This window comes from Solanum tuberosum, unplaced genomic scaffold (assembly GCF_000226075.1).
Source record: "Solanum tuberosum cultivar DM 1-3 516 R44 unplaced genomic scaffold, SolTub_3.0 scf00461, whole genome shotgun sequence".
In the NCBI taxonomy this organism is placed as follows: domain Eukaryota; kingdom Viridiplantae; phylum Streptophyta; class Magnoliopsida; order Solanales; family Solanaceae; genus Solanum; species Solanum tuberosum.
This window is the reverse complement of record NW_006239387.1, coordinates 183,479-199,827: the sequence shown is the minus strand read 5'-3', so window position 1 is coordinate 199,827 and position 16,349 is coordinate 183,479. Positions and strand designations below refer to the sequence as shown.

Sequence of the window (16,349 nt, the reverse complement as noted above, 5' to 3'; positions counted from 1 at the left end):
TATATATATATATATATATATATAAATGATTATTTCTTTTTTATAATAAATAAAAATAATTATAATTTTTTTAAAATTAATTAGTAACAAGTAATTAATTTATACTTTTAAATTTGTATATCTATAATTGATATCCTTTTAAGTATAGCATTTTACAAGATATTTATTATTATTATTATTATTATTATTATTATTATTATTATTATTATTATTATTATTATTATTATTATTATTATTATTATTATTATTATTATTATTATTATTATTATTATTATTATTATTATTATTATTATTATTATTATTATTATTATTATTATTATTATTATTATTATTATTATTATTATTATTATTATTATTATTATTATTATTATTATTATTATTATTATTATTATTATTATTATTATTATTATTATTATTATTATTATTATTATTATTATTATTATTATTATTATTATTATTATTATTATTATTATTATTATTATTATTATTATTATTATTATTATTATTATTATTATTATTATTATTATTATTATTATTATTATTATTATTATTATTATTATTATTATTATTATTATTATTATTATTATTATTATTATTATTATTATTATTATTATTATTATTATTATTATTATTATTATTATTATTATTATTATTATTATTATTATTATTATTATTATTATTATTATTATTATTATTATTATTATTATTATTATTATTATTATTATTATTATTATTATTATTATTATTTATAATATTGAATAATTTTAACGAATCCCCGCACCCGTATCCATACTCGGATTCGCACCCCCGAATCTTAAAATTTAAATTTTGCCGAATCCGACTCTCGGATTCGCATCCGTCTCGGATACCCGCGCCCGAGTCCGAGCAACTTAGTTGGCAGCAGTAAGTGTTCTAGCCTTCTAGGAGGCCAAAGAATGAGAAACAAAGAGAAGGTTGTGGAATCATTATCTTGTATTCTCTCGTATAAGACATGGAAGGGGCTTAGTTATTGATTAGGGGTATCAAATGATTTAAGCTTCTACAATATAGAAAAACTATTAACTACACATTAGAAGTCAATGCAAAGTACTTTATCATATCCTAACAGAAGCTGGGAGCTTGCAGAACTGTTTGCACAAGTTATGAAAGGTTAAAAGAATTCATACTAAACTGCCGGTTTCGTTTTCCATATATGAATAAACTTCTAGCACTCTGTAGAATGATCTGTTGCAGATAATATAAGATTTTATGAAACAGTAAAAGCATACTTAAAATGGGATTGATGCATCTACAGTCCGATATCATCTTTATATGCCAAGGAAAAATTCATTCCAAATTATTACATGATGTTAAATGTACTCCTATGCACTTCATTTGAATTTGACAGGAACATCAATTGAAGCATCAAGAGTGCATGCAACTTTCTAAAGGACTACCTTTTCATAATCTATCTCATACCTAAAAAGAAAAACATACCCAGTGTAATCCCACAAGTGGTGTTTGGGGAGCGCACGATGTACGCAGGCCTTAGCCCTAACTATACCTCTTTTTAAAAAATTATAGACACAAGATTATGCTAGAGTTTCTTTTTCTTAATCAATATATGATGACTTAGTAGACTGAAAAATAATTATAAACGACATGATTGAAGGAAAAAAGAATAATGCATACTTGCAGCAAACTCAGGAGGTGAGCAAGATGTTTGGATCTTTTCAGGTGACTCAGTGTATAGCTGCTCATTTTGCTGTCTTTTCTGATTCTTTCTCTCTGAAAGCTTTAGAAAGAAATCATTTTCTGCAGAAAAAAGAAGAAGTATAAATAAGCAACAAAATGCATCATTTTTCCATTAATTAGCAAGAAAACTCTCATTCTTTTGCTTTCAGCATTCAAGAATTCAGCAAAGGAGAAAGAATTGACTTTTTCTTTGTTTCCCCATATATTATCTATAATCCTCCCTCCCCTTCCCAGCCCCACTTTATTGTAGTACGGACAAGACAAAGAACGTCTTTTTAAGTAATTTACTTACTGACAACAACTGAAGAGTCTCCATCAGGCATTTCCTTGCTTGAAGTTTCTCTACCGTTTAGAGCAACCTGAATTATAACGTAGACAGATAAAATCAAAGCTACAGTATCATACAGCCCTTTCTATGTTAATCCTATGCCAGATTTTACTCTTCTCTCTACTTAATTGGATAAATAAGTAGACTGATATTTGAGAGGTAGATGCAGAGAGGGAATGAGACCAGTATATGCAAACAATAATGGACAACACAGGCATGTCACTGGGAAGGACACAACTACTGGGGAAGATATTATTTGTTTTGTGATCATGTTGCAGAGATGTAGAAGAAATACAAATTCTTTATGTGGCCAAGGGTGTGACCTAACAATTGATGAAGCTGGAATGAATATATGCAGGACAGAGTACTGGTAAAAAATCCAAGTAATTTCATCCCATCTGCTTAGTTGATGAAGTACAACAATACACGTATTGGTGGTAGGATGTAGGTACCCAGTGGAATGGTCGATATGTTAACAAGCTAGCTCAAACACTACCATGGGTATCAAAAAATAATACTATACTTTTTTCATTATAATAATGGTGGGATTGAAGGACTTGGAACAGGTCTTCATTACTTAAGAGCCATATTCGAGCTAGAAAACTAACTTCTAAAGAGAGTTCACCTTTCTTAAACCTAGCACTTGCAAAATCCTAATGCTAATCCGATCACATTGGTCTAATCAAACGCAATTCTCGTAAAATTATCTTAGCTAGCACTGTAGGTAATAAACTGGCAACAAAACTCACCTTCTTAGAAGATCTTGAGTTAGTCTGCGGCGTTGTTGCCTTGGAATTTCTCTTCTTTCTCTGTTTTCCTTTCGTCTTATTCCCATTTTCTTGGCTCGCACACCACTCTTCCTCCTCATCTTCTTCTTCTTCATCTACTCTCTTTTCTTCAGCTTCCTCAGCTCCTCCTTTAACTGGAATCTGCTTCGCACTGTTCGGAAACAGCGTCGACTGAACAAACTTTCGCCTGCTACGAAGTCCTTCCTCCACTGCTTCAACATCCTCCATTGGATCAGCTTTGGTTAGGGTTTTTTGCAATTTGGGAATTCCAATTGAGTGAAGAAGGCTCCCCAGAATTTCCCCTTTGCTTTTTTTTTTCCTTTTTACCTTTCGTTGCTAGGCTGTGGGGCCCACTTGGTTATATGAAAACAAAGGATTAGGTAACCGGTATAGCCGGTAACAGGTTACCTGTGGTTGCTATTTCCCGCGATTTTACTCGGCATTCCGTTTAGATTTCCCGCGCTCAGTTGAAATGCATTAATTAATTAATTAATTAATTAAGTTAATATATTCGCACTGTTTTTTTTTTAAATCTGGACAGTTTTAACTTTTAATTAAGCTATATACTTTGCTACAATTAACTTAATAGTTCTAAAAAAAAACACTATTATGTACCTAGGCGATAATGGACTGGTGCATTTTGTTCACCTCACGCATGAGATATAAAAAGCAAAAGATGATTAATTCTACGTGATTAATAAATAAAATCCAAATATGCAATACCTTGGAACCAACTTGAAACAAAAGCTAACTTGCACTTGTGGCAAGGTTGTGATAATAGGGTAGGATGTCATTAACTCGAACACCATTTATTTGTTATACGTATGACGTATGTATGTATATTATATACGCCAAAATATTATGTGCAATACGAGCAAATAGACATCACTTACGTGAATTAGCCTTATGTGCACATATAGTACCGTGTTTTACACATACAATATATATTTTCTACCGTCATCCAACAATCACTACAAACACTACCATCGATAAACATATTTACTACGATACGAACAAGCACTAAGGGTGTGTTTGGTCGAGAGGAAAATACTTTCTGAAAAATATTTTTAATTTTCTAATATTTAGTTGGTTAAAATATTTTCCCTAGTAAAATATGTTCCTTAACAATGAGGAAAATGATTTCCATAATAAAAGTAGGGGAAACAAGTTTCATATCTCATGATATTCCAAGTCTATTGGTCTCTTTTTTATCACCTACTCAATGCCCCTCCAAACCCTCCCCTTGATCATTCTACCCCACCACCCCTAACTTGCACTGCCCACCCATAGTGTTTTGATAGATCACATATATATGTTTTTTTGCAAATGTATGAGAGCCCTAGGCACCCAACCAATACCGCAAGAACACCAAGGTGCCTCCAACCCCTTAATTCTCATTATACACGTCTCATATATACTTTAATTCATAGTATTATTTTTTTTTGTTTTAACATTATATGGACTGTGGTACATCAAAATGGTGTTGGTCGCCATGAAAAAAGTTCATTATTTCGAAGTTTGTCAAGAAGAAACTGCTATAGATAGCCTTAATGGGATAAGGAAACATTTGGAAGTTGGAGATGATAATTAAATTAGCAGTTATATGTTGCAGCCCAATACAATTTAAATTACGAATTTTAATTAAAGTATAAATTGAAGGGTTTTTTTTCCGTTTAATTGAAATAGTATTTGTATCGTTACGTTAAGCGGTAGGTAGGTAGGTATGATATCTTTGTGGTTGTGATGCAGCGGATGATGAGTGAAATGAAAGGAAAATTTATTAGTTTTCGAGGTGGTGTATGTCCCTTATATATTTGTGTGTCCTTTTTGTATACATGTGTATCTATTGTATATCATGTATATATATGTATATCTATGAAAGTCTATACATGATATATATTGATATACACATAAAGAAGCGTGATATACATTGTTGCATTGACGTTTTTTCTTTGAATTTCGACTTCATCTATTAATGTCTCAAGTTTTGTGTATAGCCTCGTTCAAGTGTTTTCAAAGAATTTACGCCATATAAAAGTTTTTATGTCCTCCCATAAAGGACTTTATTTCAGTGCTCAAATCGCGAGTAAGGTAAACTGTTACCATTTCATCACACTCCTTATCGGGTGTACTTTTAAAATTAATTAAAGAGAGTGCAAACAACTTTGAAGGAATTTAAAGGAGGTTTGAATTCTTATTAAAAGAAACTACACATAAGTCATACACACAAAAAGTACTAGTACTCTATATCTAATCTTCTTCCTCATCAGTGATAAATTTGCCAGTACCAGGATTAATAGCAGCAAAGAAGAAGAAGGCAATGTTAAACAACAAAAGAGGCTCAATCTCATTGATTGGGACACCTGTCTCAAAGTTCAATTGCGCCAATGCTCCTTTTCCTGTGATAATTTCACCTATAATGGAAAATGCAATTCCCAATTGTGCCAATCTTCCTACAAACAACTCATTTGCCTTTGTGAATCCAAAAAGTGGACCTGCAATATTCAATCAAACAACGTCACATAAAATGTTTTTTTTTTATACCGACAGTGCATAGAACTTAAAAATATAAAGTTATAATACCTCCTTCAGTGAGTCCCAAAGCAGACTTGAAGGATTTGCCAGGAGGGATGACAGCCTTTTCAAGGCCAGTAGCAGGGGAAGGGTCATCAATAAATTTGCCTCTGTCTCCCAAAGCTCCAATGGCTCCAAGAAGATTGAATAGGATGAAGAACAATAGAAGTGGCTCTGCTTCATAGATTGGAATTCCAGTTTCAAGATTCAATTGTGCCAAAATACCCTTTCCTGTTATTGCTTCTCCCAACAAAGATGCCTATACATCAAAATTAAACATCAGCCTCGTTATAACTGATAAAGTTGTTATGTAACAAAGAGTACACATGTCAGTATTATTATTTAACTATTACTTTTAACTAATATGTATATTTTTTTTCCACTAGTTACGATAGATGTTACTAAATTCATAATCGTCATAATTATTGATTTTTAATTAAATATTTATACATATTTACTGAATTCTCTAATATGAATAGAGTATCTACATAAACATTATTGAGTTGCATTATCCAATACATGTTCAATAGGACAATACATTGACCTTGGGATTTGACTCAATTTGTCTATCTATGTAGTACTATCTACGTCTATCTATGTAGTACTACTAAATTTCATTTAATATATTAAGCCTTTAATAGAATAATGAAAGTATTTCTTTTTATATTATACTTTTTTATGAAAATCATTATAAATAATTATTCTAAGAGTAATTAAGGGACTTAATTAATGGTAATACTCACAGCAAAACCAATCATAGCAACACGGCCAACAAATAGCTCATTTTGCTTAGTGAAACCAATTCCTCCTGAGGTACCAAAAATCCCATCCTCCACCTTTTGCTTTTCCTTTGGTGGTGCAACCTGTCGAAATTCAAAAATAAATATTTTACAAAGCTATCGACATTTTATACACGTTGAATCTCACTTATTTGACAAAAAGTCTATAAAAGTGTAAGATCATTTTGAAATACGTACGTGTTCAGTCAAACTAAAACGTCAAATAAATTGGGAGAGAGTGAGTTACCTTTTTGGGAGGAGCTTTAGCTTTTGACTTGAATAGAGCAACAGTAGTACTAGTGAATTTTGAAGAAGAAACATTAGTAGTAGAAGAAGAAAATCTCAAAGGAAGAGAAGGCAAGAATAAAGAAGACAAAGGCTTAGGCTTTAGTCTTTCAACTAAAGATTCTTTACTCCTTAAATCAACTTTGGCATTGGCTGTTAACAACATTGTTTGAGCCATTGCTTATTCGTAACAACTTCAAAATTCCCTTTGAGTTTTGATGAATAAGTAGAAGAAGAATAGGTACGAGAATTGCACTTCAATTAATTTCTTATAAGATATGGTGGTATTTTATAGAAAATGAATGGTGTCCATTAATTTTGAAGCTAGGGATTTTTTGTATTATCATCACTGATCGTGGATAGAAAGTGAGAGTCTATAGAGCAACCACGTCTACCTATGTACTTTATGCGTTTGTGAAGAAAAATGTCCCCTATTCTTCTAGTGTTTTTGGTTGGTCCTTGGTCCTCAAAGCATGTCAACATAGATTAGCACGCACCTCAATTAGTTCTACGAGTATTTGTTACTTTTCACTAACATAAACATATCAGGAAACTATATATGTCCATTGATGCTAGGATAAATATATATATAAAAAATCATCTAATATTTACATAAATATTAATCCATTCTATAATTTGAAAATAATTATATATAGAATTTAAGTCAGACACACCGGTCCTTCAGATTTTAAGTCAGATACATGTGTCAAAGATACTAGATATGTGTTTCTTTGATACCAGATACATTATGAAATACAAATACATAGAAAGAGAGGTGAGTGAGAGAATCAACATGTATCTTTTGATACTCTATACATGTCTTTTTATATAAGATATATCTTAAATACAGATACATGACAATTATATTGAGAGAAGGAGAGAGGTGAACGACAAATCAATGTATCTCATATACATATGAATCACGCTTGAATACAATGTATCTAGAAAAAATTACCTAAATACACAACTTATTTTACCATATTCTCTAAAATTTCATACCATTTGAAAAAATTACAGAAATCCCTACTCTTTCCTATTCTCATATACATCACTTTACGCGATGTATAAGTCGGATACATCATTTTGCGCGATGTATCGGGATATTGAGTGATGTATCGAAAACTGAGACGTGATGTATCGGGACGTTGAGGGATGTATAAGAAATCGAAACACGATGTATCAAGACGTTTTGGGATATTGTATCCAGATTCCATCAAATTTAAAGTATTTTTGTAATTTGATAAAGAATAGATATATGATGTAATTAGCTCTTAACACTAATGATGTTTTTGTAAAATTCTCATAAATTAAACCTAATTTAACCCCCCACATATATCTAAGTGTGCCATATAGATGTATCTGAAGAAATAAATATAATACGAAAGGTAAATTCAAATTAAAGTGAAGACACGTAATCACGTCGTAACAAAAATGGACATTAAACACATTGTAAATATAATGTAATGAATTTTATGTAGAAACATTTGCAATCACTAACTAGAAAAAACAAAAAAAATTAGACAAGAAAGATGACGACACGTGTCTAGTGAAATTAAACTTATGCAACGATTGTGGGAATATCCAGAACTGAGAACCACAGCTTATCGGAGGAAATTGTGAGGACCAAATGTTTCCACTTGCCAACGCACAGTGATGTATATATACTTTTTATTTAATAAATGATTCATATATATTTTTGTAATTTTACAAATGGTATAAATTTATCTTTTTCTAATTTACACGTTGAACTAAGAAAATTGTAAAACTTAATTTTTTAAATTCCAAAAATATCACGTAACTTTAATAAACCACCACACTCATTTCTTTACTCCTCTGACCTGAATCAATGAAACAAAATAATTGAGTCTCTCTTTTATTCGCGGTCCAAATATGATCGAGTAGAAGAGAGATTAGTTTTTTTTTTTTTTTTTCATTTGGTCGGGTTCGAAGGAATAAGTAAAAAGGGTGAGGTAATTCTTTTAAATCACGTGAAATTTTTGGAATTATAACAAATTTTAGATTGATTTTTATTAATTCAATGAGTATAGTTGTGTTAATGAAAATGGCAAACACACACTATTCTTTTAGATGACGGGGTATATACTACAGGGTCGTTTGGTAGAGTGTATTAAAAAAAAAATACATTAGCTTTGTGTATTACTAGTACCTTGTTTGGTACTCTTTTTCAACCTATGTATAACTAATGCTTGCATTAGAGCATTAGTCATACACCTTATTGTGTATTAAGGTGTGCATTGCTAATATCATGGATTTCTAGGTATTAGCTATGCAATGGTTTTAATGCGTGCATTAACTCCATTAAAGACTCAATTGCCCCTCAATACCTTTTTTTATATCTTTTCCACCATAATAGTGAAGGGTATCTTTGTAAATAATTTTTTAAATGCAATGCATTCTATTTTTAATGCATCAAATCAAACAATGTATAAAAATAATCTATGTATAATTAATCCAAGCATCACTAACATGCATTGCTAATGCAAGCATTACTAATACACTCTATTTATCATTATTTTTATACACTCTATCAAACGACCACAAATGGTGTATTTGCTTTAAATCTCTCAATTTTATCCCTTTTCCTTATAATAGATTTCAAATATAAAAATTTATTGAAAATGATCAACTTTTGTTTATCCAAAGCATTTCACGAGGGCAGGGGCGGACCAACCCTTAGCCAAGTCGGAAAAATAATATTGTATGTAGAGGTCAAATTTTGGTTTAATAAATATATATACAATTTTGACACATTTTGAGACAAGTTATAGGTTTGGTCTAGTGGTTAATGTGTTGCAAAAGTTCCTTTAGATTTTGTGTTCTAGTCTTACTAACCTCATAATTTTTTTTTTATTATTATAATTGTTGACACCCCTTAATGACAATCATGACGTCTGCTATGCACGAGATAATTCATCATTTTTAATAGGGTGAAAATTATTTCCATTCCCCAAACTTACTTTAAAAATCAAACTCCCCTGCCCCAAGTTTGAGAAATAGTCATTCTCCCCCTCTTCCCTAATCGGCTTTTTAAAATGTCCATTCTTACATTATTAGCCTTTATATTTTTTTATACTTCTTTAAAATCATAATATTTTATAATTTATATAACAAATTTTCAATAGATAGTAAATTAAACAATAATAATGTATCTAGTGTAATTTCATGAGTGAGGCGTGGGAAAGATAAGATGTACGCAAAATTTACTCGTTTGTAGAATAGAACAATTATTTTTTATAAGACCCTAGGCTCGAAAGAAATAAAAGAATTTGAAACATGCAAGTAGCAAGAAAATATGACAACCAGATAGTAAGGTATAAAACAAATGAAGAAAAGAAATAGCAGAAAAAGTTATACACATTATTGAAGAAAAGGAAACTACACTCTGATATCTACTAACCTTCTGACCTTATTATTCCCGACCTCCACACCTTTCTATCTAGGATCATGTCCTCAGTGAACTGAAATTGTGTCATGTTCTGTTTTATCATCTCTCTAGTTCTTCTTTAACCTACATCTACCTTTCTTCAACCTACATGTTAAGTGATGATGTGTCTCACCATGAAACACTTATTATGCATAAAAAATATATTTATCTTTGTCAAGAATTGTCATGCCCCAAGCCTACACCCTGGACATGATCGACACTCGAGAACCATTATTGGCCCCAAGCGAACCCTTGGCCTGGCTCAACTCTCAGCGGAAGACCTACTCAATACAAGATGAACTCAAATGTAAAGTTTTAACTCAAAAGTCTCAAATGAATAACTCATAATATAATAGAAATAAGCAACTCAAGTCTTTAAAACATTTAACAAAGAAATGCAAAAGACTACTCAAAACTCTACTGAAGCCTTTAAATGACAAAGATGGAAGTCGGGACAAGACCCACGACATCCTAACAAAACTAGAAATTAAAATAGGAATCCTCCGGAAGCAAGGAGGCTCACCAAAGCAAACTCGAACTGCAAGTGGTATCAATGAAGCCTGTTGATGACCCTGATCTCCTATATTTGCATCATGAAACGATGCAAGCCAAATGGCATCAGTACATTGAATGTACAAGCATTTAAGGGGAACACTGAACATAACATAAAATCTTGAACTTGGAAAGAAGGAAACATACTCACATCAACTCAACCTCAACTCATGGATACTCAACTCAATACAGTATAAAAACAACAATAAAGATGCAGTTTATGTAAAGCATTTAAAACAGTAGTTAACAACTCAATGTATTTAAAAATACAATAATAACTCTTATTTGTATGTAAAGATACAAAATAACTCTATTTGAGAGATTTTCTAACCAACAACCATCACTATGAGTTATGTGATGATACAACGTCTCGCCCACGCTGCCAGAACTGTCTTATACCTTGCCGGAGTATAAGACATCCTCAACTAAGTGGATCCACTAAGCTGTGCTTAAAAGCAATAAGGAATCATCTAAAAGTATGACCCTTTCTACCCATGTTGGCTACATGGTTTATGAGGACTTTGTGTTATTTGAACTCGTCCCCATATCGGTGCTCAATACTACTTCCAAAATATAACTCAGCTCATATATTTAAAAAACATTCCTCATTCTCAAACTTTGAGATTATTACTCAAAATATTTCTCTTAAAAGAGATAGTACTCAAAACTCCTCATGAACTCATTTGGAAATCGATGTTTTCCTTAATTTTAAATGTAAAAATATTTACTCTTGGGAATACTTGGTTCCCATATATTCATTTTGAAAAATGAACTCAACTCTACTCCTCCTCATACTCAAGTACTCAAGTCTTAAAACAAGTTTTAAAAGATTGTAAAAGACTTCTCAAAATAACTCGAAAGAACTCTGAAGACTTTACTCTTAACTCTACCTTGAATTTGAATTATGAATTCAAGGGTTATGATTCAAGTTACGAAGGATCTCTCGATGTTTAGATGTAGTTTAGAGTAGTTAGAATTAGAAGGGAGTGAAGGTACACTTTAAAAGAACTTAGATGGAGCAAACGACTGAAAAAAGGATGGGACCGGTGACCCTGGCGCGGGGAGCCAACCCTTAACTTCAGAGGCGCAGTTCTGGCGTGGCGCGCAATTTTGTTTCTCGTTTTCTGACCCTAATTCGCCTAGAGTCGAATGGTTTCCTCAAATTTTCCTTATATTCAATTACCCAATACAAGTACACGAGAAACTACTAAAAAATAACCATCAAACTTATAAGAATTATCTCAATAACTCATCAAACTCATCATAAACGTTTTAAGAATGAAACTTTAAGAAAAACTCATCAAGAACTCAAATCATTCAACCTCAAGAACGAAATTACGGATAAAATCACAAGATTGGCCAGTGGTGAACGAACCCAACACTATGAGAACTCACATACCTCAATCTAGCGAAACAAATCCTCTATTTGCAAGAAATCTTGATCTTTCTTCCTTTTCTCCTCTTTTCTCTTCTTGAACTTCTCTTTAAAACCCTAAGCGTATTTTAAGATTGTAAAAACTGACCCAAATCAGTTTAGACCCCTAAAATAATACTAAAATCATTTAAAGCTGATGGGGTAAGAAAAAGACCAAAATACTCATCATTAAATCGGGTAAATTTCCTTAACTGGACATGCTAACTTCAAACGGGCATATCTCCCTCATCCGATCACGGAATTTAGCAAACTCAAGGATTCAAATATCTTTCATTTGATATCTTATGGGACACCTAACTCATCCTGTACTGAAAGTTACGGTTGTTTGAAGTTGACCCAAAACTCATAACTTAAGCATAACTTGCCAAATTCTCAATTTGGATCTTTCTAAATTTCACTCTTTCTAATATCGAGATGTTACAAAAATATTGTGCATCCAACTACTACTCGAGGAAAACAAGAATAAAGATTGTTCTTTTACATATAGATAGGGGTGTCAAAATGAGCCAAAATATAGATAATCCGTCTAGAATTTTATGGGCTGGGCTCAAGATAATTTGAATTGGGTTCAATCTCAACTCATTCAAGTTTTAACTCATTTAAAGAATCTTCATGTGACACCCTAAAAATTTCTAAGCTAAGACCCAAACCATTCTTTATTTGTGCATAAGGTTGTGTCAGGTGATTCTTAAATTATTCTTAGATGTTAAGGTCAATTATTTGGTATGAGAATGTATTTGGATGTGAATTAAGATCATTAGAACCCCCCAGCACAAAGTTGAGTTGAAAGCTTCCTAAACGATTAAGTTTTGACATAAGATTCTACTTAGGTAAACTTCAAATGATCATATCTCTTATAATATAATGAATTAGGTGACCCATGACCTATCAAAATAAACATCTATGAGTCTTCTTTCCAACGACACCAAGTTTGGCTTATTTCAAGTTTGGAGTAAAAGGTTATGATTGTTTTACTAGAGACTATCATATCAGAGTTTCCTGAACACAGTTCCTACGACTTGCTTCTACGGGTCGTGGAAATTCGGACGACCCGTACTGTCAACTTGTCAAAAACTTGAAAGAAGTCAAATTTTGGGGTCCAACTCTTATGGTTCCATTCTATGGGTCGTAGGAACTTCTACGGGTCGTTGGTTGGACCCGTATAATGATATTTTGAGCCGTAAAATTTAATATAAATTTCATGGATGTGATCTATTGTCCGTAAACAAACCACGAACCGTAGATGGACCCATAGAAGGTTTTCCTCAGTTTTTAAGAGGGGTAATATAGTCTTATCCCATTCCTTCTAAATCTAAACCACAACGTTTTTATACCTAGTTAAGGATTTAAACAATGTTAATCAATCATATTACATTCATTAATGCTTCCAAGTCTTAGAGCAAGTATCCAAGAGGAGAAATCTAGGGTTTTGAGTGTTCTTCGAGTTTTCATCGATTTCGCCAAGAACTTTGTTCTTCCAGGTATGTAGGACTATCATAGTGATGGACTGAGTTCATCCTCACACCTTACATCTACTTTCTATAAGTAAAGAATAATCCAGTGTTACATCCTTAGTTTTGATAATTCTTAGGATGAGTTTCGTTGTTGAGTTCTGAATTTTATTTTCTGATTATTGAGTTACTATATCTTGCATTGAGATTCTTGAGTTGATTATTCATGTCTATTTTTTAGCATGAACCCTATTATTGAGTTAGTATTGAAAATCCTTTTAAGTAAATCTTTTTGTGTTAAATTGTTTTTTTTAGAAAGAAAAAAAATGAGATTTAAGAAAAAGACTTAAACATGATTTGAGTAAAAGTATAAGGGAACTAAGTATTCCCAAAGGTATCACTTTTTATATTGAGAAAAGAGAAATTTTGATTTCTAAGAGAGTTAATTAGTTCAGAGATATTTCAGAGCAATTACCTCTTTTAAGAGGATATTTTGAGCAATTACCTCAAGTTGAGAAAGAGTATGTTTTATACATTTGAGCATGAGTATATATTTATTGGGAGTAGTATTGAGCAACGATATGGAGATGAGTTTAGAAAACTCACATTCCTCATAAACTATGTAACTAACATGGGTAAATTTTTAAACGACTCATTATTGCTTTCGAGTAAAGCTTTAGTGGATCTACTTAGTTAAGATGTCATATATACCGAAAAGGTATGAAACAGTGGGCGAAGCGTTGTATCCTCACGTTGCTCATAGTGATGGTTGTCGGTTAAAGAATCTCCTAAATAGAGTTAAAATTGTATTTTATCATATCACTCTAGATATTGAGTTCAGAGACGAGTAAGTACTTGTAAAGTTTAAATGATTTTACTCCTTTATCTCTTTACATTCGGTTGAGTATCTTGCTTCAGCTTCTTCAATTCAATTATTTATTTTCGTCGGCTATGTTACATACTCGTACGATCAATGTACTGATGTCATTTGAAGGTGTTCATGATCATCAACAGGCGCTCCATTGATATCACTTTGCACTTCTTGCTAGCTTTGGTGAGCCTTTCTTGCTTTTGGGAGGACTACACTCTTGTATTTTAGTTTAGTAGTTTCGAGGTGTCGTGAGTTTTGTCCCGACATCCATGTTGAACTATAAAGGCTTCATAGATAGTTAGTGTTGAGTTTTTTCAGTATTTCCTTTGAACTATTTTGGCAAATTATTATTGTTTTCAGAGTATTTTCAGAGAGTTTTGAGTATACTATTTTGAGAAGTTTTGAGACTTTTGAATTTAAATTCTGTTTTAAAGCTTAAATCTGCTTGAGTTAGTCTTCCGCTAAGTAGTCATTCAGGCTAAGGGTTCGCTCGAAGATCAACAATGGTTCTCAAGTGTCGGTCACCTCCATGGTGTAGGCTTGAGGTATGACACTTCAGTTGAGCTCAATTTAATCTTCAATTTCAGCATGTTTTAAGATTCTTTATTTGCATTGGATTAATGTATGTTTCCATGTTGAATGTATGAATTACAATCTATCTTATATCCACTAGGATTATCTATCCATTTGTAACTTATTTTTTTAATTTGTTTGAGTGGAAATTCAAATTTTGGTTATAAAAAATAAAAAAAAATATGTTAAAATTGTTGAGATTAAAGGGGTCAAATTGAGCGGGTCATGACCCAACCCAACTTTTAGCTCATTTGAGCTCAAAGTAAATTTGAACGAGTTATGACTTAATCTGATTTCTATTTCAACCCATTACAATCTCCCCAATTTCAAATCAACCCGCCCATATGACACCCCTTAACGTAACATTAAAATACAAATTAGATTTTACAATAAATTCATAAAAGTTACTTTATTTATACTTCGAATTTACTTAATTACAATTTAAAGCAACTAAATAAGATATAATTTAATTTATCTATGTAATAAAATACTGTTGTAATGACCCTCATGGTCATTTGCTTGTATATTTATGAAATTATTATTTTGTCAACTTCTATGCAGTGTTTGTGTTGTGTTGGAATGGGTGACACACTTCTCGAGTTAGTCGGGAAGGTTTTGATTGAGTCCCCTCCCCCCTTACCCTTTTTAAGATACTTTTAAGTTGAAAGAGTTGACTTTGGTTAACATCCGAAGAATATGATATTGTATGAGATTTTCATCAGTTCTGTCAGCTCTGAAAAGGTTCATTTTGAGCTAGTGGCATAATTGGTTTGGGTCTCGAGGCCCTTGGTGTTAGTTTGAGCCATTGGGCAAGATATTTATGAAAGTTTGGCAAATGGTTGATTTTGATCAATATTCTTAATAAATGTGCTCATATGAGAATCATTATTATGATTAATGATTTGAGGCCAAAATACATATTTTTAATCATTATTTGCCTCACATTTAGTATTTATATTTGTTCTTTTTGAGCATAAATTTTATGGATTGTGCTAAATAGTATATTTTATTTGTAGGATTAAATTGGTGTAAAGTTGAAGAAGTTTGGAGCTAAACGAATTAAAGATGAAAGGTTGAAGAAGAAAATCAAGCAGAGAATTAAATGGAGTATTATATTAATATTTATATTTATTGAAAATATCGGCAGAATTCAAATTGAATTGCTGCTGCTGCCACGTGTCATTCACCTAAGGCGAAACAACTCCAAAGCTTGCGCGGTACTCTTTCACGAGGAAGTCGAATTCCGTTTGGTTTTGGAATCACAGTTGGTTTTGGACTCAATTATTTTATTTAGGGTTTCTTACATTTATAAATAGTCCATAAAAATAATTATTAGGAGGTGGATACAATGTGAAAATAACTTTTGATTTAGGATTTCTTTTTTTCTTCTCTTTTATTTTATTTTACATCTTTTATTTGAATGAATAATTGTAATTGCTCTATGTCTATGTGGAGTTAAACTTCTCGTTCTTGGATTATATTTACTTACAATATGATTGTTTAGTGATTTTGATTCGGCATGATTTGTTTATCA

The 16,349-nt window shown here is 31.7% G+C and overlaps 2 protein-coding genes across 2 annotated transcripts in view; both read right to left on the bottom strand.

The window, feature by feature from the left end:
- The window catches only part of LOC102600450 (uncharacterized), a 17,818-nt gene extending 14,655 nt beyond the window's left edge, over positions 1 to 3,163 (bottom strand). Inside the window, 3 exon segments of the mRNA XM_015303671.1 lie at positions 1,672 to 1,794; positions 2,027 to 2,093; positions 2,812 to 3,163. Coding sequence (XP_015159157.1) covers positions 1,672 to 1,794; positions 2,027 to 2,093; positions 2,812 to 3,078 — 457 coding nt within the window. The 5' untranslated portion in view covers positions 3,079 to 3,163.
- Positions 3,164 to 4,937: 1,774 nt separating this feature from the next.
- LOC102593103 (photosystem II 22 kDa protein, chloroplastic) lies at positions 4,938 to 6,764 on the bottom strand. The gene is made up of 4 exons (XM_006363831.2): positions 6,451 to 6,764; positions 6,168 to 6,287; positions 5,434 to 5,683; positions 4,938 to 5,345 (listed from the first exon to the last, which is right to left on the bottom strand). Exons 1-4 carry the CDS (start codon positions 6,664 to 6,666, stop codon positions 5,101 to 5,103), a joined length of 831 nt encoding a protein of 276 aa, XP_006363893.1. The 5' UTR covers positions 6,667 to 6,764; the 3' UTR covers positions 4,938 to 5,100.
- Between the last annotated feature and the right edge of the window lie 9,585 nt (positions 6,765 to 16,349).

Excerpts from the sequence above, each read along its gene's own strand:
- LOC102593103 (XM_006363831.2), bottom strand. The coding sequence starts at position 6,666 with ATGGCTCAAACAATGTTGTTAACAGCCAATGCCAAAGTTGATTTAAGG. Across the intron at positions 6,288-6,450 it reads CTAAAGCTCCTCCCAAAAAG|GTTGCACCACCAAAGGAAAA; the intron begins GTAACTCACTCT and ends GAATTTCGACAG. Across the intron at positions 5,684-6,167 it reads TTGCTATGATTGGTTTTGCT|GCATCTTTGTTGGGAGAAGC; the intron begins GTGAGTATTACC and ends TTTGATGTATAG.